General features: G+C 44.2%; 1 protein-coding gene across 1 annotated transcript in view; it reads left to right on the top strand.

Moving 5' to 3' along the window:
- The first annotated feature begins 451 nt into the window (after nucleotides 1-451).
- LOC126162114 (nudC domain-containing protein 3-like) overlaps nucleotides 452-22,356 on the top strand; it is a 75,202-nt gene continuing 53,297 nt past the window's right edge. The window contains exons 1-3 of the mRNA XM_049918398.1: nucleotides 452-630; nucleotides 721-840; nucleotides 19,333-19,476. Of these exons, the coding sequence (XP_049774355.1) occupies nucleotides 533-630; nucleotides 721-840; nucleotides 19,333-19,476 (362 nt within the window). The 5' untranslated portion in view covers nucleotides 452-532. The remainder of the gene's footprint in view (nucleotides 631-720; nucleotides 841-19,332; nucleotides 19,477-22,356) is intronic.

Below are 22,356 nucleotides of genomic sequence, written 5' to 3'. Positions count from 1 at the left end.
TGAATAAGCATTCAAAGAATATTTTGATACATATTATGAACAATATCATACATAAACTGCAGAAAATGCAAGGAATATGTATGTAACTTTTACATATATTTGGTCCGATTTTCCGCATTTGCGGGTTACTCTGTCACCGCATTATCGATTATTCGCATTCGAACCAGGTTTTTACATTTAATTCCCATAAGTTAAGCTCCAGTGAATAATCTGGACTTATTTGACGTTCCAAAATGACAGCTGTGGGCAATCTACATGTAATTTTTAAACAATAGGTGAGCGACGTCGCAAATGTCAATAGAGCTCATTATACATCTTGTCACCAGGCGTCACTGCTACACACGTTCAGTCTCCCTGATGACGTCATGAGCCTCCACCAATCAGCAGACCCAATTCCCTGGCGTCCCCTAGACGCAAGTGATTTTCAGTCTCTGGTTACATTGATATCTTTGGTAGCAATGTTATTGCCCCCACCGTACATCTTTGGTTTTGTTTAGTGTTCAGAACCGCATATGGGGTGATAAATTGAAAGATGAGTGAAAAATACGACGGTCAGCTTGGAGAAATACTTTCAGATTTAGGACATGCTGTTTCGTTTCTTGACTGCGTATTCGGATTCCTCCATAGACGGTAGCTTTTTGAATCTATATTAATGCGGCGTGTGCTTTATAACTGAGTTGCGTGAAACGATCTTCACAGTCTTCTGCGTTTTGTTTTCAGAACTGATTTCTACCGACCAGAAGATGGGCCGCCTGCGTCACACGAAGACATTGAAAAAGTTGTTCTCGGCATTTTCAGGAAGTGGCAAGAGCGCACCGAGACAGAACTGGTATCATACAGGTGAATAAGCATGATGCGATGCTTGACATCCCGTAGGGTTGTAGCATTTGTTGGTGAATTACTAAGAGTATGCGTCCTTTACGTGTTGTTTATTTTATTACGGTGCAATTATGATACAGTGTCACAAGTACGCCTACTTTGAGAAATTAATCAGTAGTAAGTGTGATTTTTTCCCCCTTGCCTAAAGATTAGTGTACCTTGGTCTACCGTTTATAACAGTCTACCATTTACTGCATAACTGCCCTGCATTTGTGGATAAATCGCATTGTACTTCCACTGGAATAATGTTTACTTCTCTTCTTGAAATTCGTTATTCCACACCGTCATTGTGAATTGAATGTTATTTCCCTTAACTTAATAATTTGTACCATTTTATTAATGTAAATTTGTTTGCAACAAATTTATAATACAGTCAAAGTTGAAACTCAATATTTCGTATCATGGGCTTCACCCCGGCTCTATTCTTTAGGGGGACCTATAATTTTTTGTGCCTGTGTAATATGCACAAATATTTTCTTTGTGGGTTTTGGAAGATATTGTTGTGAACAGGGAAGTGAGCCCTGCCTTGTGTGTGGCCTGGGATAGGAAGAGAAACCGTGTAAAGGGAGCAGCCCCACTCCCTCATACAATGCAACTACTACCCATTTGCATTTTACTTTGCCCTGAACATCCACCTTCATTGTGGACAGTAAACTTTGTTTTATTCACAAGCTGTAGGCAGCAAACTCTATGGGCCAGGAATTGCTTTGTCAGTCATTCTTGCATGTTATTCACATCAGTGTTATTATTCACAATATGATTTGATCACCAAGGCTGATCTCTGGGCATTCTCGTCCATATTGCTTATATATGCCATACATCGGCTATGATAAATGGGGAGGGGCATGGTCTTGTGAAACTTTTGCTAGATCATACCAATTGCCCTGATATCAGAACCAAAAATTTTGTGTGGAGAATACGTTGTGAAATAAACAAACATGGTTCACCATATGCCTTTCAGGTTCTGCTAGTCCCATAACATACAACCATCAGTTGATTCGGGAGAGTGCTTTACAAGTGGCGTGATTTGTGAATGAATTGTGTGGGCAATGCTTTCTCATTTAAATGTGTTTGGGTTCTGTCCTGCCCCCGTAGTAAATGTGACTGAAATTATCTACAAGATATATAACAAGAGTGAGCTTCCAGTTTGAACAAATTTGTGGTTTCCAATGATACTTGTTTGTGGCCACTTTTGTACAAATTATTTGATTTCCTTAATAACAAATTCTTAGTGTAAGTGCCAGTACAAAGGTGTGGTGCCTGAAATTTATATAAATTTTATGTGATGAATGTTGCCTTCCTGAAGTAGATAAATTGACAGTGTGATTACGGTTGATCATTTTTGTTTATTGCTTGTCATCCGCATATGGCAGACAGTTGCACGTTTGAGAGTTGTTTTGCTGTGAGTGTGAGAGGAAACAGTTCACCAAAACTTTGTGGCAGATTAAAACTGTGTGCTTGAGTGGGACATGAATCATGGTAGAGCACTTGGCTGCTAAAGGTCCTGGGCGTAAGTACCAGTCTGGCACACACCTTTAATCTGCCAGAAAGTTTCATATCAATGCCCACTCTGCTGCAGAGTGAAAATTTACTCTGAAAGTTGGCTAAAAACCACGCAGCGAACACTTCCCACTACCCCTTCCATTCTTGTAGTTTGTGTGTGATTGTCAAACATAACATGTTCCATAATACATATCAAAGACTTATCCGTTGTATAATATAAATTTTCCAAATTTACATTCCAGTTTCAATATTTATAACAAAAAGTGTGCAAGTGCGTCAAATGTGGTGCGAATGTAGACATCAGACTACAGTACGGATCAACGTATTATAAAACAACATTTAGTCTGTGTTTACATTTTTTTTTTGGATTCACAAATTGACAGCTGAATTATCAACTTTCAACCTAATCTAGACCTTGAGCTTCACTACAGATCAGTCTGTCACTGCAATCAGTACTTCGAGAGAGGGGGAGGGTGTCACTATCACACTCCAGGTGCCCCACAGGGGGTCCACAACTCTTTTGTGGATCCTGCGTAGCGAGCACGGGACCCCGAGCTAATGTGGCCTTCCTTCCTTTCCGGCCTGCATACCTTTCCTTTCCGCATCCTTCCCTATCCCCCATCTTCGCCCTTCCTCCCCTCACCTCTGGCTCTTTCCTTCCCTTTCTCCCCATCTGGGAGTATGGTTTGTGCCTACGTCTGGAGACGGACGCTCAAAAATGTAACGCATTCTTCGCCTTCTTTGCTTGTATGTCTTCTTCCTTCCTTTGTCCTTCTCTTTTCCTTACCTCTTCTCTTTACCCTTTTCTCCGCTGCGGCGTTTGAGACTTCTCTTCTTTCCTTTCTCTTTCTTCCTCCCTGTGCGTGTCTGAAGGCCGACCCACGCATTTTTGTGCGTAGCCGGTGATGGGGTAACGCGTAATTCCCCGCCCTGGGTAGACAGGTAGGACACGTACGTACCCCCTGGTAACGGCCAGGCCCAGGGAGGGGTGATTACCCGAGCTGATACCTTCCAAAAGTGCTGATTGGTCCCTCCGTCCGTTTGTCGGGAGGTGTGACCTGAGGTGTGAACAATCACCTAAGGCGGGAGTGCCCTCAGAGAGGGCCCCCACAAGGGAGGAGCGCGCCATCGGAGAAGCCGGTAATCATGGGGGATTCTTTTGCAATGGTTTCCTCACCTTCCACTATGTCTGCTCACAAACGTAAGTATACTGAGTCTCAGCCACAGACGGTTCTTCCATCGTTGCCACAGTTCCTTGTCGTTTCTCGGTCTGACGAAGGTCACGACTTCTCCACAGTCAACCCTTTCATTATTCAGAAAGATGTCGACGCAATTGCAGGTCCTGTAAAGTCTTGTTCCAGATTACGGAATGGCACCTTGTTGTTAGAAACAGTCAGTGCCCTCCAGGCACAAAAATTGCTGCCTACTTCACTGCTCCACACCTTCCCTGTCCGGGTTGAAGCGCACCGTACTTTAAATTCCTCGTGTGGAGTCGTTTATACACGCTCCCTCGATGGATTGTCTGACGAAGAAATTCAGCGCTACCTGTCTGACCAGTGCGTAACTGCTGTTCATAGTTATGAAAAGGGTTGACACGAACATCATTCCAACCCGCACTGTCTTCTTGACATTTGACAAAGTTCAACTTCCATCGAAAATCAAAGCAGGCTATGAGATAATTTCCGTTCGCCCTTACGTCCCAAACCCTACGCGTTGCTATCGGTGTCAGCGGTTCAATCACACCAGCCAGTCCTGTTCCAATCCGGCCAAATGTGTTACGTGTGGCAAGGATGCCCATGAGGGTGCTTGTCCACCTCCATCCCCTCGCTGCATCAACTGTATGGGTGACCACGCTGCTTCCTCTCGAGATTGCCCCGTTTTTAAGGACGAAAAGCTCATCCAGGAAATCAGAGTGAAGGAAAAGGTGTCGACCTTTGCTGCTCGAAAATTATTCGCCAGTCGACAGCCCACCGTGCCTCCGACAGGATAATACAGCACTGTCCTTGCTTCTCCTCGGCCAACAAAGGAGGCGGCCACGCAGACTTGCGACCTCACCTTTAGTGCCACGGTCGTCAGATCGGCCAGCGCAAAGATTGCCCGTTCAACCTCACCGCTTTCGCCTGCCCACTCTATGGCTCAGCCTTCCTCAGGTTCTGCTAAATCTCGAGCCCAAAAGTCAGACACCAAGACTTCGACAAAAGAGCATACTTGTGAAGATTTTTTACGTACCCCAACTTCACAACCATTGGTTCCTCCTTCATCTAAACATCATAGTTCCAAGAAGGCTACAAAGAAACGCAGTTCATCTCCTTCTCCGCCAAGGCGTGTCCCATCTACAGCACCACCTGGCGGAAATTGCCCTCGGCCATCTTCTGTGTCGCCGAGGCGCACTGCTGGCGGCCGATCAACTGGCCGATCGCTGGTGGCAGGAGCTTTTCCTGAACAACCTATGGATCAGGATCTTCTGCCTTCGGCTGAATGCCATTCCATGCTGTCGGTCGCAAGCTCTGAGCAGTCGTTGAGTTGACAGCAACCTTGGTCACATTCCTCCATTTTCTGTTCACCCTATGTCCATTATCCACTGGAATATCCGCGGCATTCGAGCCAATCGGGATGAATTGTCGATCCTCTTACGATCCTACTCGCCGGTCATCTTCTGTCTTCAGGAAACAAAGCTGCATCCCCATGACCGCTTTGTTCTCCCTCATTTTCACTCCGTCCGATATGATCTCCCCTCTGTTGAAGGCACTCCAGCCCATGGAGGACTCATGATTCTTCTCCATGATACTCTCCATTATCACCCAATCCACTTAAACACTTCCTTCCAAGCTGTCGCCGTCCGTCTTTCCCTTTCTGGATACACGTTCTCTCTTTGTACTGTATACATTCCATCATCCACACCAATGGCACGAGCTGATCTCCTTCATCTTCTTGGTCAGCTTCCACCCCCCTATTTGCTGGTTGGGGACTTCAATGCTCACCACCTGCTTTGGGGATCTCCACATCCTTGTCCACGTGGCTCACTATTGCTAGGCGTCTTCCACCAAGTGGATCTAGTTTGCCTCAACACTGGGGTCCCTACATTTTTGTCTGCCTCCACGACAAATTTATCTCATTTGGACCTTGCGGTCAGTACTGTTCCGCTAGCTTGGCGCTTCGAATGGTTCGCCCTTGATGATACACACTCGAGTGACCACTTTCCATGTGTCCTTAGACTGCAGCCTCAACTGCCATATATGCGCCCGAGACGCTTGAAGTTTGCCCAGGCCGACTGGACACTTTTTTCGTCTCTAGCGACATTCGATGACCGTCACTTTCCCAGCGTCGACGATGAGGTCACACACATTACCGATGTTATTCTTACAGCTGCGGAATGTTCAATACCACGCACCTCCGAATTGCCCCGGCGCCCCCCAATTCCTTGGTGGAATGAGGCATGCCGTGACGCAATACGTGAGCGGCGACGTGCTCTCCGCATTTTCCGCCACCATCCTACTTTGGCCAACTGTATCCGCTATAAGCAGTTCCGAGCGCGATGCCGTCGTGTCATCCGCGATAGCAAGAAGGCAAGCTGGAAATTCTTTATTAGCTTATTTAACACCTTCACTCCCTCCTCGGAAGTTTGGAGTCGGCTTCAACGGTTCTCAGGCACGCCTAGTTTCTCCCCGGTCTCTGGGCTCACTGTCGCGCATGATACATTAGTGGACCCCGTCGCAATTTCTAACTCATTGGGTCAGCACTTTGCTGAGATTTCGAGCTCTTCAAATTACCTGCCAGCGTTTCTCCCGAAGAAACGTGCAGCGGAAGTGCGACCTCTTGCTTTCTCCTCACAAAATCGCGAAAGCTACAATACTGTTTTCTCCATGTGGGAACTCCAACATGCACTCTCTTCTTCTCGCTCCTCCGCCCCAGGACCAGATGGTATCCACATCCAAATGTTGCTGCAATTATCAACCCATAGTCTGCATTACCTCCTTTGCCTTTATAATCGCATTTGGACCGAGAGTACTTTTCCCAGACGATGGCGGGAAGCTATCGTCGTTCCTGTTCCGAAACTTGGAAAGGACAAACATCTCCCCTCTAGCTATCGCCCCATTTCTCTCACGAGTAGTGTCTGTAAGGTTTTGGAGCGTATGGTGAATTACCGTTTAGCTTGGTGGTTGGAATCCCGCAGTCTTTTAACACCTGCCCAATGCGGATTCCGAAAGCATCGTTCTGCAGTTGACCATCTTGTTGCTCTCTCCACTTATATCATGAATAATTTTCTCCGGAAATGCCAAACAGTAGCAATATTTTTTGATCTGGAGAGAGCATACGATACCTGTTGGAGGACAGGTATCCTCCGCGTACTGTTCTCTTGGGGCTTTCGAGGTCGGCTGCCCCTTTTTCTTCGCGAATTTATGGCTGAGCGCACATTTAGGGTGCGGGTGAACTCTACTCTCTCCCGTACTTTCTCCCAAGAAAACGGGGTACCCCAGGGCTCCGTGCTGAGTGTTGTACTGTTTGCCATTGCCATAAATCCAATTATGGATTGTCTCCGTCCTGATGTCTCGTGCTCCCTCTTTGTGGACGATTTTGCGATCTACTACAGCTCCCAACGGACCAGCCTTCTTGAACAACGTCTTCAAGGATGTCTCGATCGCCTCCACTCTTGGAGCATTGACACCGGCTTCCGTTTTTCTCCCAGTAAGACCGTTTGTGTTAATTTTTGGCGACGTAAGGAGTTTCTTCCGCCCTCCTTACATCTAGGTCCTGTCAACCTTCCGTTTTCAGACGTCGCTAAATTCTTGGGTCTTATGTTTGACAGAAAACTGTGCTGGTCCTCCCACGTTTCCTATCTTTCGGCTCGCTGTCTGCGATCCCTCAACACCCTCCGTGTCCTGAATGGTACCTCCTGGGGAGCGGACCGAGTGGTCCTTCTCCGCCTCTATCGCGCCTTAGTGCGCTCGAAATTGGACTACGGAAGTATAGTCTACTCCTCTGCTCGGCCGTCTATTCTTCGGCGTCTCGACTCTATCCACCACCGTGGATTACGGTTAGTGTCTGGAGCTTTTTACACCAGCCCTGTGGAAAGCCTTTATGCTGAGACTGCTGAACCTCCGCTGTCCAACCGGCGAGCAGTCCTTCTGAGTCGTTATGCAAGCCATCTGTCTTCCATGCCTGCTAATCCAGCCCATGACATTTTTTTCGACGCCTCCTTTGATGTAGGGTATGCAGGCCGCCCCTCCTCCCTACTACCACTGGGAGTCCGCTTTCGTCAACTGCTCCATTCTCTTTCCTTCCGCTTTCCTAAAACCTTCTTGACAACTTGGGGTACAGCACCGCCTTGGCTCCGTCCCCGGATCTGCCTGCTCCGAGACCTTTGTCGATTTCCCACGGATGATACCCCTTCACTTGTTTATCGTCGGGCATTTTCTGCTCTATGTGCACAAATGACGGACGCCACATTTATTTACACCGACGGCTCGAAAACATCGTTAGGTGTAGGGAGTGCCTATATTGTTGGCGACACCCCAAATCACTTTCGGCTTCCCGACCAGTGTTCAGTTTATACCGCGGAGCTTTACGCTGTTCTCCAGGCTGTCCACTACATCCGCTGCCATCGGCGGATACAATACATTATCTGCTCAGATTCTCTCAGCTCTCTCCTCAGTCTCCAAGCTCTTTACCCTGTGCACCGTCTGGTCCACCGGATTCAGGACTGTCTGCGCTTGCTCCACCTGGGGGGCATCTCGGTGGCGTTCCTCTGGCTCCCGGGACACGTTGGTATCTGCGGAAATGAGGCGGCTGATATTGCAGCCAAGGCTGCAGTCTCTTTTCTTCGGCCAGCAATTCAATCGATTCCCGTCGCCGATCTCCGGAGCGTTTTATGTCGTCATGTTGTTCATTTATGGCACATGCATTGGTCGACACTTCCCCAAAATAAATTGCGGGACGTGAAAACTCTTCCTTGTGCTCGGACCTCTTCCTCCCGAACACTGTCTTTTTAGCCACTGACATCTTTTAAGCGGCGATCCTCCCCCACTCTGTCCCCACTGCTCTCAGCTGTGGACGGTAAGAGACCTTTTAATTGAGTGCCCCTATTTTAATCCGTTACGCGCCCGTCTACAGCTGTCGCCTGATATATTGTCAATTTTAGCAGATGACACGCGCTCGGCCGATCGCGTTCTAGAGTTCATTCGTGCCAGTGAAATGACGTCAGTCATTTGAAGTTTTTTTTGGGACAACCGACCCCCTTCTGTAGTGGATTTTTAAGCCTTCCTTCTGCTTTTAGTTTCTCCAATTTTATGACTTTAGTTCCCATTGCTGCTGGTTTCCGTTTTCGGTTTTTTACTGCTTCCTAAGTCACAGACCGGGCGCTAATGACCATAGTAGTTTTGCGCCCAAAAAAAAAAAAAAAAAACACTCGTAAACTAATCTCTGTGCTGTCATGATGTCACAACAGAACATCCTTATGTCATGGGTCAAAGCTGGCAGGTGGGATTGGACGCCTCCATTGACCCATTTTTTTCTCGCATTCTTTTAAACAGCAATGACAGAATGTAGACTGTTTCCAAGATCTGCAAAATAGAACTAGGCTGGCGGGGCATTTAAAACATTATACTGGTTGTTTCCTTGTGCTGACCATAGAGTTACGGATTTCACAGACACTGCCTGCTGATACTTCTCTGAGGCAAGAGATTTACTATTAGTGCAAGATTATAGTCATACTGTATGGAAGTCTTTTCAATTCACTGTTTTCAGTTGATAAGCATAAGGAAAATGATATAAAGAAATAAGATGTATGACTGGTCAACAACACAAATGATATCTAGTGTATAGTAACCTCATTCATTTACTTCAGTTTCTTGGCTTAACTACTGCTCGTCATATGCTTGTTCAGAATTGCACACAAAACCAACAGTGATATTACTCACACTATGATGCCAACATTAAAGACAAAATAAGTGAAGATTGTTTCAAGTAACCCCATTTTATGGCAATGTTTTTACATTGTACTCAAAAGAAGAAACGACTTATCATATGATTAGCTCCTATTGCAAAATCTTAAAGTCAGTTGCAAATGGTCTGCAGATTTGTGTATGTGACACCATTGGCTACGTATGTACGTAGATTTAACTTTAACACGAAATACGCAAATCACATCCTGTGATTCTTTGTTCACAGGAACACTTAATGATACATCTAATATGCAAAAATGTACTGGGTCATGCATACAATTACCTGACCGGACATTTGGTATTGCCTCTGTTCACACATCCTTTCTTATGATGTGCAAACTTTCCAGACTCTTGTCTCAGGTCAGTGACAGCAGGAAAAGGGTCTAAAAAACTAAATGAACACTATAAGGAAACAATCTGTATAATGTTTTAAATCCCCTGCCATCCTCGTTCTGATTGGTAGAAATTTGTGCTATTTTGTTCACAGATTTTCTTCAAACCTGGGAGAAACAAAGTATCTTATTTTCTTAATTTTACAATTATTGTTTTTTTAACAGTTTCTTTTTTCAAATTCACCTAGTCATTATATAGTCTATGTAATAGTTTCCCCATGATTATTCCTGAAGTATAATGAAGCTACCTCAGTGGACTAGGATGCATAGAGTGGATATAACCATGTGATACTATTGCCATTGGAGTGACAATGTCCACTACCGTATCCAACTTAAAATTGAGTGTAATAGACATTTGTCAAACGGTATGGGCACATGAGTGCTCTAACATAGCTGCCGCGTGATTAAATGGTCATTGTTTTGTTCTTACATTGTGACCGCGATTCCTAACTACAGATTTGTCATCTAAAATGATTAGCCAAGAACTGATTGAATGACATTTCAATAATGTGACTGACACATTTCAGCTAAAGGTTACTTTATCTCCAGCTATCAGAAATGTGTTATGGTTGAATAATGAATGCTGGAGGTTTCATCAGAAGAAGAGTGTGAGCTTGAAAGCTGTAATTGATTTCCTTATTAATATTAGTTAGAACTGAATGTCTTGTCATTCGTCAAATATTTGTTAAGAATTGTTTACAGGCAAGATGTTGTTTGTGTGTGGGGAAGTATGTCTTTGTGAGAACATATAGATCTCCTTGGTGATACGTATAAAACTGTTTTTGTGCAACCATATAGTTGTAGATGTTTGCAGTCTTCGCTTTTGGGACATTGCTGCTCTAATAACAGCTTTGAAAGAGGGATAGCTATGGCTTACAATGGAGTTCACAGTACCAATTGCTAATAGTGTTGTGGGAATGTGATGGAATACTGTCCCGAAATCAGACACATCCACTTTATATTTTGATACAGATTTATATTTAGGTACAAGCATCTACAAGTGTATGTATAAGAAGTCACATAAACAGACTGGGTATCTCAAAATTTTCATCCAAAGAACTCTTGAGCAGAGAGTGAGTCCTCGTTTGTGGGTTGATGTTTATATAAACTGCCCACCCCACACCGCAGTGCGGAATGTATGGGATTTGTCCTGGGTTGGAGGGGGGGGGTAGCATCTGCGTTGTATTCAAGCACATCCTGGGCTCCACGAGCTGGACAATTGGTACCTCCAGGTAGGCCAGTGATGAAGTCGGTGTTGGAACACAGTGGTAGGTCCTGCAGATGGCATGGCTTGGCGAGGCGACAGCCAGCTCGAGAGAAAGCCAGTGGGCCGAAGTGCGGAGAAGAACCGAAGTGCGGAGAGACGATTCAAATCTCGCTGAGTGGAGAGATGAAGTCATGTAGGAGGGCGGGGTTGCCTTGTTGAGAGAGGGCAAAACACTGTAGTGCCTCAACTTCCAAGTACTCGTGTGATAACAGAGGGTTCGAGTCCATCAGAAGGATGAAGATGTGGCCATTATGTACTACCAGTGAGATGTCCTCCACGCGGTGTGTCAGAACTACGACATGAAACGCGATCGTAGGAGAGTCGACCTCAGCATGAGTCAGGTGGGTTGAAAAACCTGCGAACGGAAAGTCACTTGAACTGTCTGGGAGACCAGCAAAAGGAGAGTCGCTGGGGCTGGACACTGGTGAGGGACCGTGCGCCTGAGTCACTTGTGCCATATCATTCAAGGAGTCCGAAACATGACGGGGCCCTAGTTCGTCAGCCGTGTCAGGAGAGCCCGATGCCAGAGAATCAGAATCCACAATTGCAGGTTTGACTAGATGCAGTGAAATGGTTTGTGGCGTGTCCTTGATGAAAATGTCGTATGTTGAATCCCCACGTGCTGAACATTGAAGGGGCCTTGGTAGGGGACTGTAAAAGTTGGCATACGGTGTCGTCCTGTAACATGATGTGGGAACAGTTCTGGAGAGAAGTGGGCACATAGGAGGCGGGCGGGCTATGGCAACCAGTGGATAGAGGCGTATGTGTTTGAAATTCATATGCAAGGGGCTAGTGAAGTTTGGGAGGGGGAAGTCTTCCTGAGCCATGGGCTGGACCAGTTCACCTGGCAGGATGGGGTTCTCCCCATAAACCACCCCTGAATTGGTGCCCTGGATGTCTAGTTTGTGTGTTGATCTCAACCCAAAAATGACCCAGGTTGAGCTTCCGACCAAAGGCAGTTATAGGTGGTGTTGATTCTGCACATGCATCACAGAAAGCGAACAGGGATGACTCGAATTGCTGGCCTTGGTTGATTGTGATTGTGGCTGGGCAGCAGATGCCTGGGTGTTAAAGGTTGTGTAAGGCATTGAAAGCTTGAAGGCTAAGGAAGCCAGGTGTAAGACCCTAGTTGAAGAATCGCGTCAGACATTGTTGGCAACACTGGGGAATCGTGCCTTGGTGAACATGAGTGAGGTGGTCGGGTCTGCAAGCAGTGCTTGGGTGCCCTCGACTGTTGCCTGAAGTGTAGCTAGATTAGACAAATTGATACCGTTGGACACTGCGTTGATGCATGAGAAAAAATTGACAGCAATATTATCTGTGCCCTTGATATAGCTGAAATCTGCCATAAACTGAGACACCAAGTCGCAATGGAAGAAACGTTGAGGGGGCAGGTCCTCCGGAAGGTTTTGGAAGGCATCCGCAAGTGGTTTGTGGTCCGTGAGGATATAGAATGTGCATCCTTCAACGTCGGGGTGGAAATGTTTTTCACAACTTAGTAGAAGACCAGGAGCTCCCTGCAGGGTATTTTTGGAGAAGACATGCAGGGGTGAGGTGTTGTCACTGGAGCATTGTTGGACAGCTCCCACTGTTGTCACCAGCGTCAGAGATAGTGAATAATTTGCCCTAGGTGTGTGTGTGTGTGTGTGTGTGTGTGTGTGTGTGTGTGTGTGTGTGTGTGTTCCTGAGGTTTGCTTGCCTGACAGTGCATCTGTGAGAGGAGCTTGTACTGCAAACGATGAGGGCAAGTGATTGTCATAGTAGTTGATGGTGCCAAGGAATCGGAGCAGTTCTTTGTAAGTCGAAGAGGGTGACATAGACGAAATGGCCTGCACATGAGCTTTTGGAGGTTGTATATTGTCAACAGATGCTGTGTAGCTGAGGAGGGTTAGAGACGTCTCCCATAATTGTAACTTATCTCTGTTGACTTCAACACCATTCGACTCCAAGGTCTTCACTACCATGGATAAGTGATGGTTGCACTGCTCCTCTGTTGTTTCACTGAAAATGAGTATTTTGTCTAGGTATGTGAAACAAAACTCAGACTTTCATAGGATGGAGTCAATAAATCGTTGCCACATCTAGGCATGTAATGGTACTGGAACAAACCCAGCGTGGTGATAATTGCACCTTGGGTATGCCCTCCCGTACCGCAGGTGCCTGGTGGCAGGTGTGTTTACAGTCAATTACACTGAAGATGGAAGCATCTGATAACATGATAACATGTGGGTGAAGTTATTGATGTTTGGCACTGGGTAATTGTGTATTATGGTCCTTAAGTTTAAACGCCTGCAGTCCCCACACATGCGAAATGGGCCATCGTGTTTGGTAGTGAGGTGAATAGGCGATGACCAATTACTGTCTGACAGCTGTAGTATACCTGCAGATAAGATCATTAATTTGCTGTCATGCCACATGTAATTTAATAGGGTTGAGGCGTCCGACTTTGTCAGATAGGTTGCCGACAGTAGTAACTATCTTATGCACTGTCCTGTCCATGACGACGAATATTTAATAGTGCACACAAGGGTGTTCCTGGTTAACAAAAGCATCTGTCATGTGGGTAGTACACCCATGGGTCGAAATATGACCATTGAAGTGAGTAGGGAATGGCAGTGCAAAAGCGACACATTTGGCTTGTTCACGTGATGCGCGCAAATGCTGGGAGATCAGTAGCGAGCGCAGTGAGTGGTGAGCAGGAACACTTGGTAAACATTGACTGTCACTAGTGTGCATGAAAGCCGGCGTGAGCACGAGCAGCGCTGGGTGGGTGCGAGGAACAGAGGTGTTGGCTGAGTCACGTGGCTGGTGCGCAGGAGAGGGGGATTATTTATCAATACGAGGTGTGTCAGTTTGTGCAGAGGAGGTGGGCGTGTCGCATGTGTGACGGCGGGGTTGGCATTTGGGCACACTGATCGGTACACACGACACAGGGAGGGACAGGCACAGTGTGGGTGCCTGCCGAAGAAACTGGTTCATCACACGCAAAATGTTTTGTAGAGCTGACTTGAGAAGCAGCCGGGCTGGAGCTGGTGGTAGAAACTTGTCCTGATGCTGGTGTTGTGACTTACAGGTTCTACAGCTGAATGGGGGCCGAGGCAAGCTCACTGGAGGTGAGCGAAATGCGGCATTGGAGCTCGCCATTGTCCCAACGGATTTTCGTCACAGACCCTGCACTCCGACAGTAAACCATTCACACTCCTCAGAATGTCACCCACAAGGGTGGAACACTCGTGCACCAAATTATTCTCTGCAAGAACACTTGAGCGATAAAGCGAAAGGCGAGCACACTGTATGTTTGTGTTCAGAGGGTGGTGCAGCACCGTGCTCTGAAAGATGTTCGGAGAAAGTTTTGAACTGGCTCATCTGTCAGCTATGTAAAAAGTCCAGGCGAAACATTGACTGAGACTGAAGTTTTTAGGATCAAAGCGTTGATTGCTCAGAGGAGCAAAGTCGATGGAGAAGATGCAGGTAGAGGGATTATAGATATGTCCGCACCTGTGTCGACCAAAAAATTGAGTTTAGAAGAAATGTTGTTACATATGAGCGGCCGTTGGGAAAAATGGGGGAATGTACGTTATGCAGCGTAGGGGACGCCTGTCTGACCCCCGCAGGGTTCGGCGTCTACTGTGCCCTGTGGACAGTGTTTGGGTGCTGGCAAGGTGACTTACACTTCTGTGCTCAGTTGCCGAAGATCTTGTGATACCAGCAGTATGGGTGAGCTGGATGTGGCAGAGGTGGAGAATTAGCAAGAGGGGGCGGCTTGTCATCATCGATTGCTTCGGGTAGGTATACTGGCACATACAGAGTGTGTGCGATTTGGGAATGTTCGGAGTGTGAAGAGTGTGAGCGCAGGCCACCAGGTGTTGTGGAGGACAGAGCGGTGGAACGGGCCCTGCTCCTACCAGCAAACGGGTGGAACTCTGGTGCAGGCATACCAACCTGTGGCAGAGAATGCAGAGGTTGGCACTGTCTCAGGAGAGAGTACAACTGATCGGCGATCCGTAAGTGCGATCCGATCTACTCGAAGGAATGTTGTAGCAGTTGTTTCTGGAGATTGGTGGGTAGCTTAGCAGACGACACTGCCCAGAGCACTGTATCCTGCATAGTTTACTCATTGACCAGCAACCGTAGGAGGTGCCAGAGCTGTGACAGTGTCTGGTCCCTAAGGTGTTCTTCATATAAAATTTTTAGTATGAGCTCCTGGGGGTAGGAGGTGCCAGAGCTGTGACAGTGTCTGGTCCCTAAGGTGTTCTTCATATAAAATTTTTAGTATGAGCTCCTGGGGGGGAACAGGCAAGGCGTTCTATAATCATTTTCTTGGCGAAGTCATGCTTCGGAGCCAGAGGCAGGAGCAGGTCACAGATCAGGTTTGAGTGGTCGTGAAGGTGTCTCATGAGACAGAGGAACCTGGAGTTGTCTTAGTGAACTTGGTGTAGCTTGAAGATGTGCTCTACAGAGATGAACCATGTCACGGGGTTGTCTTCTGACAGCGGTAACTTAAGTGGTGTCCGGGGGGAAGAGAGAGGAGAATTAGGAACTTCCGGGAACACCGAATTGTCTTTGTGAGCCGCAAAATCCTCTTCCGGCTAGGGAATGGTAGAATGGCAGTCCGGCACAGTAGGTGGTCCCGCAGAGAAAACATATGTAACACTGGAGGGGGGTGTAGGCCCCAAAACACATTTGCCACAATTGCCATGTGTGTGTGATCACTGAGCATACCTGTTGCATCGCAGAAGGCCATCGCAGCAGGCACAGGTGGTACCATGGAATGAACAGGTGGAATTGTTCAACTTCATAGAAAACATGGAAGGCCATCGCGGCAGGTGCAGCCAGTGCTGTGGAAACAGCGATTGGGTTTATGGCAGGAACTGGAACCCTCAGTGTGGAAAGGGATGGTTTGAGGGGTTATGAATGTGTGCGACATGAATTAAAGTCCACAACACATGGCGGCGGCAAAGTTTGTTGTTCAGTGATGGACGTCACTGGATAGGGGTGGGGGAGTATGCGTCCATCGTTTGTACAGCACTAGCAGCAGGTGCTGACCCGTATACTGAACATGCACTGTTACGGTCAACTGCCTATGAAGAAGTCCTGGAGAATGCCCGTGGTGCACTATTAATATGTCCTTAGCTAGTATTCACGGGAGTCATTACAGGTGCGGAGGATGGCTGATTGAAACATGTTACATGTTGCGGTAATGGTGGCATTGCACACAGCACCACAGTAACGGTCACAGGAGGGCACTGTGAACGAATGTTCATCTGCAGAGGAAACCTAACCTGTGCTTATGGATTATGATCGCATGAAACACTGTTCTGAATATCATCAACAATCGACAACTGTCAAAGAATACTAGGCAGATTCTCCCTGTTTGCTGAATCTAGCATCTATTCAAATCAATAATATTATATCACCTACAAAAAGAAAGTTTGATTAAATTTTCAGAGTTTGTTAACTTTTTCTTGTGTAATGTGAGTCTGAATGATTGAAAACTTACAGATGTTGGATACATTGGGAAATATGTAAACTAAAAATAAATATAATTTTGTGCCTGAGAAAAATGTTAATGTTTCAATATTCTTGCAGTATCTTGTATTTAGTGATTCTTGCATCATCTGCTTCTTCAAAAATTCAAGGGCAGTCAGGAAATGTGGCAGCCACCATCAAAACATTTCTGGATTTTTTTGGTGAACCCACCTTTAACAAACTACACTCCCACAGACACTTGTTTCTGGGAGAAATCTATAGCAAACAATAAAATGTAGAGCTTAAGCATCAATTTGATGTATAAGTGGCCAAACTAAAACTTACACTGAATGACATCCTGGTCAGTTTTGTTGTTGTTTCTTTGTTTACAAAAGTGCCACTCACTGACTCTTCGGAGCTCATCGGTTCCATTTTCTGACATTATATCAAAAATCTCATTCATAAATGTCTCACCAGGAGCTATTTCATGTGGAATGGCAACTTCTACAAACAGCTGGAAGGCGTCGCCATGGATAGTTGTCTTAGTCCAGTGGTGGCCAACTTCTTCATGGAACATTTCGAGCACTGGCACTAGACTTGGCACCTTGTAAACAGACTTGGCACCTTGTAAACCTAAGGTGGGGTACAGATACGTTGATGATACCTTCCGTCATGTGGAGTCATGGTGAAGAACAGCTCAGTGATTTCCTAAGAAATTTGAACAGTCTCCTTGCAAACATAAAATTTACCATGAAAGTAGAAAAGGACAAAAAACTACCATTTCTATATGTGCTCGTCACACAGGATGATGAAAGCCTGGGACACAGTGTGTACTGAAAGCTCACACACTTGGACTAATAACTGCACAAACTTTCAAATCACTACCCCAGCCAGAAAGAGGCATAATTATATACTCATCATGCGAGCAATGCGAATATGTGAGCCGCAGCACCTCAGACGTGAAATGCGACACTTGGAAAGTGTTCTGAGGAGCAATGGGTACTCCACAAGATATATGAGAAGTATAACAGAGCCAAACACTTGGTGACGTGACAAATCAGAAAAAGAAATGTTGATATGGCCTTTCTGCCGTATGTTCCCAGAGTTACAGACAGATTTGGCCATATTTTGCGCACACACGGTGTAAAGACTATTTACAAACTGACAAAGAAGATCAAAGAGTGTCCCAGATAGGAAAAGGAGAAAAGGGACCCACTTGCAATGTCGGGAATATACTGCATACCACATGGAGAAGTTGGAATGACTGTACGAGCAGTCAACACCGGGATCACAGAACATAAGCGACATTGCAGGTTGGGGCAGGTGGAGAAATCTGCTGTGACAGAGCACGCGCTTTGTGAGACAGACCGCATTGTACAATTCGCTGACATGGAAATTTCGGCTGTACAGAAGAATTATTACATCCGCTTGTTCAGAGAAGCTATAGAAGTACATCAACTCGAGAATACCTTCAACAAGAAAGAAGAAAGCCTCAAGGTAAACGGATCTGGCTTCCCATGCTGCAGCGAATGACCGTTGCAGGTAGCAAGAGAGCCGCACTGGAAATGACTGCGGAGAAGCCCTTGGATGTTGGCGCACCATGTACATATAGTTTGTGGCCATTAGCCATGCTCCAGTCCACCACCAGCAATGGAGGGTGAAACTGTGACAATGCCAGCCACTCATGCTGGCAAAACATCAGAAATATCATCAGATGAACGTCGCCTGAAGAACCTAAGACTGAAGCAACAGCCAGTTTGTCAACAAGTGGCCACGAAGGCCTTAACAATTTTGTAAGAGGATTACATTTGCTAAAAGTTAATTTTTCATCTCTTATCTCCATTTTCCTCTGGAATGACTGAATTCTCATTTGCATGAGAAATTTTACAGGATAGTTGTAGACGATCAGGGAAAAACCATATCTCAAAATTTTATGTTTTGTTAAGAAAAAGATTTTCTTTCAGAAGGTAGTTAATGCTGCTGTGGATCAGGTGCCCCTTCTGAGACTCAAGGGTTAAAAATCACTTCTTCTGCCAGCAAATTTGTTTTTAGGCAACTTCATCCCTGTCACTCTCAAAAACGATGGACCCAAAAGTTTGGAACTTACAGGTTTCATAAACAAGCAACATGGCAATAAGATTACAAAAGGAGAAGTTTGTACACCTACTACATCAAGCTACATCAGCTTGAGAGAAGATTTTTCACAACTAAATTTTTGACAACTTTGAGCACTACTTGGAGCAATATTAGTGAGACAGATAACATGAAACTTACAGAATGTGCACAATGCAAACTGTTCAGTTGTCTTGCCTTATTTTATAGCTTTATCACAATTACCCACTGAATAGCAGCACTTCAAACAGTGCTAAAATTTTTTAAATATCACAGTATCATTTCTGCACCCATAATCTGCATACCAGATTTGAACAAAATCAGACCTGTAGACCATAGTGTGGGGTAATTTTTTTTTCACTTTGTAATGAATTAGTTTTAATACAAAACACCTCTTGTCAAATTTATTACTCAAAAACTGTGAAAATGGTGATAACTGAAGAAAACTGTAGACACAATCCAGTGTTGTAGAATTTTTGTAAATTTGTCAAAGGGCATTCAGTATTGGAAGCACAGGCATTTGTTAATGATATGCTAGAGTGTTTTGTGGGAGAGATTGAAATACCAAATTTTCAATTTACAGTATCATTAATTTGGCTGTACTATTAATCAGTAGCTACATAATATTTGATATTTGTTTCTCATGTATTTTGTGATTCAGTTGTTCCATCCCAACAGAAATGAATGTTATATTTTTTTTAGTATACATTACTTACTTTTTTGTGATACAAATTTCATTTTATTAATTTCTCTTGTGTTAATTTCTTAGTGGAGATGATTTGCCAGTAGCACAAGAATATGAGGTTGGGGATGACAGCCTAGCACCTGGTAATCGCCGAATACTGAAAGCTGTTTCCCGAAAGAAGAAGACTGGAACTAGTGAAAGAAGTGAAATGGCTGTTGATACTCCAAGGTAAAAATGGATACCAAATGGGTATGAATCCACCATCTTGTGTTTGTTCTTCTTTGCAGTTGTTTCAAAAGCAAGAGAATTTATGTTTGCATTGTAAGGAACATAATTATTGAGTATTACATAATATATATTGTCAGTATCATGCTGCATGTGCTCGGCACTTAATCATACACGTATAACTAACAAAAATACAAATGTTTGTATTGTAACCTGAAATCATAAGGGGAATCCAGGTACATAAAGTCCAAAGTGTAAAGCAGAAATTAGGTTGTGATGAAAATTCTTACAATCCAAATGTTCATTGGAACTTGTTTTGCAAAATCCGAATCTGTATAACCAGCAAATGAAAATCTGAACCAGGAGAAAAACAAGCTATTTTAGGTAGTTAGTTTTAGAACTTTTGAAAAATCGTTGAATGGGTTAGTTGTAATGTACTAGGTGGTTATAACCAAAGTGCAGTTACTCAGAGAGGTCCAGTATGGGCTGTAATTATCATATGGCAGCAAAACTTGGTAGAAACACTAATGCATTAATTGGAACCAATTTAGGCTGGGAAAATATTAGTTCAAATTTTGGCCACCAGGTGGAAATCTGCCACTTAAAACATCTCATCACTGCACATCTACATCGATACTCCGCAAGCCACCATATGATGCATGGCAGTGGGTACCCTGTACCTTCACTAGTCATTTCCTTTCCTGTTCCACTCGCAAATGTAGCGAATAAAAAATGGCTGTCTGTATGCCTCTGTATGAACCCTAATATCTCATAACTTACCTTCGTGGCCCTTATGCGTAATGGCCCTTTTAAACAAAATCCATGGATGGACATTATAATTTTTTAAGGTATTGCACCCCCCCCTCCCACCCCCATAGATACCTTTGAAAAATTTACATTATTATTATAAATAGTCTGTTATGTCACACAAAAAAGAATCAGTTTGTAGAAATAATAGGAAGTGTGAAAAACGACGTTATTGTAAAAGAAGTATTGAAGTCGCTGATTCATGACTACCGTGTCGCCACTAAATTGTTGAAGTTGGCTACACTGGACTTCCCTAAGAACAAATCATATCTGAGAACACTGTTTTATTGCCACTACATGTATTGCGTCATCCAGTTCCTTTGTTCTGAGTCGTTTTCACTGAGCATGCAGTTCTGAGCTCTTGTAGTGAGTTGTACCCAGAGTAAGTTATTGGTTAAAATTCAATTGTTTCAGTTTTTAACAGTTCATTCCAAAACAGAAGTAAGTCCCCTAATGCTACAATAATAATGTGAAATACTTTTGAAATGAAACAATGGGATAGAATGATTTTTCATTATTTAATTACTTTGTAGGTTACACCAATCATCTTTTGAATTATTTGTGACAAATATTGGTTTAAGAGTGAAGCAGCATGGAAAGTACAAGTAGGCAGTGTTTTCTTGGGCAATGAAAATTTGCTATGATCTCTTCAAGTGCCATAAACGATCTGTTTCATCTGGATTGCATGAAATTAGTTTAGAAAAGGCAGAGATCTTCAATGAGAGGCTTTAGTGTTATTCCGGGGAGAAAATGTGCTCGACCTGTATCAAATTTACTAATGAAAAAAAAGCAAGTGACGACTCGTCACCAGACTATATAAATGAGAGTAATATGAAGGTGCAGACTCCTGAAAAATGTGTGCTCAATAATAGCTTAACTAGCTTAGGAATATCTCGTGCAAAGCTGCATTTAGTTGCTCGGCATAGTCAGTTTGCAGCGGCCAAACGAAAATTGGAATCGGCAGCTGGGCTCTGCAAACTAAAATTTCACATACATATTAAGTTGAGATGGCTGCTGATGCAAGCTCTATCCCTGACAGTGATTTAACAGAGCTGGAAGAAAAGGCAAAACATCATAATGATGAACTCGTGGACAAAATCAAACAGAAAATTGAATATGCAAATATCATGAAAAAATTCAGTTACTTACTCTTGTACCGCCAACTTGGTCTCGACAGAAAATCAGTTGAAATTTCAGATTTCTGAATACTTGGTATGACAAGTAAGAGCTCTTTTAATGGAGAAAGGTATTTTATCGATGGCTGGGCAGATAAGAGGAAAGACATTGCCACATGACACAGTGCAAAAAGTAGAGTTTTTTTATTTGGATGACGAAAACACAAGAATAATGCCTGGGGAAAAAAGACAAAGTGAGGACCAGCAAAAGTACCTGTGAGCAAAAGCATCTTGTTTTAAGTAATTAAATTAATTGTATTCTCTCTATAAAAAAAAGTATCCCGAAGACAAAGTGGGATTCTCAAATTTTGCTTCTCTTTGACCAAAACAGTGTATACTTGCAGGATCATCAGGAACACATACTGTATGTGTGTGCATCTACCACCAAAACATTAAACTGCTTCTAAATTCCATTTCTATTAAAGAAACATACCAAGATCTAATTAAAATAGTAACATGCGGTATAAATAACCGAGCCTGTATGCTTCATCTGTGTGAAAAATGCCCTACCATTTCATTGCTTCAAACCCACTTAGAAAATGAAATTGAGTACTATGATCCTGATGAGGTGGTTCAGTACAGTCAATGGGTATCAACTGATAGAATGACTTTAAGTGTTCAAATTGCTTCTCTATCAGAATTTTATGACACTCTAATTAAGAAAATTGAAAAACTTACTCCACACCCTATTATTTCTCAATCACAATCTGATTATCTGAAAATGAAGGAGGAAAGACTTGATGTGAAGGATCATTGTTAATTTTAATGGATTTCAGTGAAAATCTAAATTTTGCTGTTCAAGGTTAAGTACAGGATACAGTTGGAACAGTGGCAGCTGTGTTCTTCACACTGTCCATATATATTACAAAAAGAACAAACAGTTGCATGCAAAAACTATTTT

This window comes from Schistocerca cancellata, chromosome 2 (genome assembly GCF_023864275.1).
Source record: "Schistocerca cancellata isolate TAMUIC-IGC-003103 chromosome 2, iqSchCanc2.1, whole genome shotgun sequence".
Classification (NCBI taxonomy): Eukaryota; Metazoa; Arthropoda; class Insecta; order Orthoptera; family Acrididae; genus Schistocerca; species Schistocerca cancellata.
This window is presented reverse-complemented; position numbering and strand designations above follow the sequence as displayed.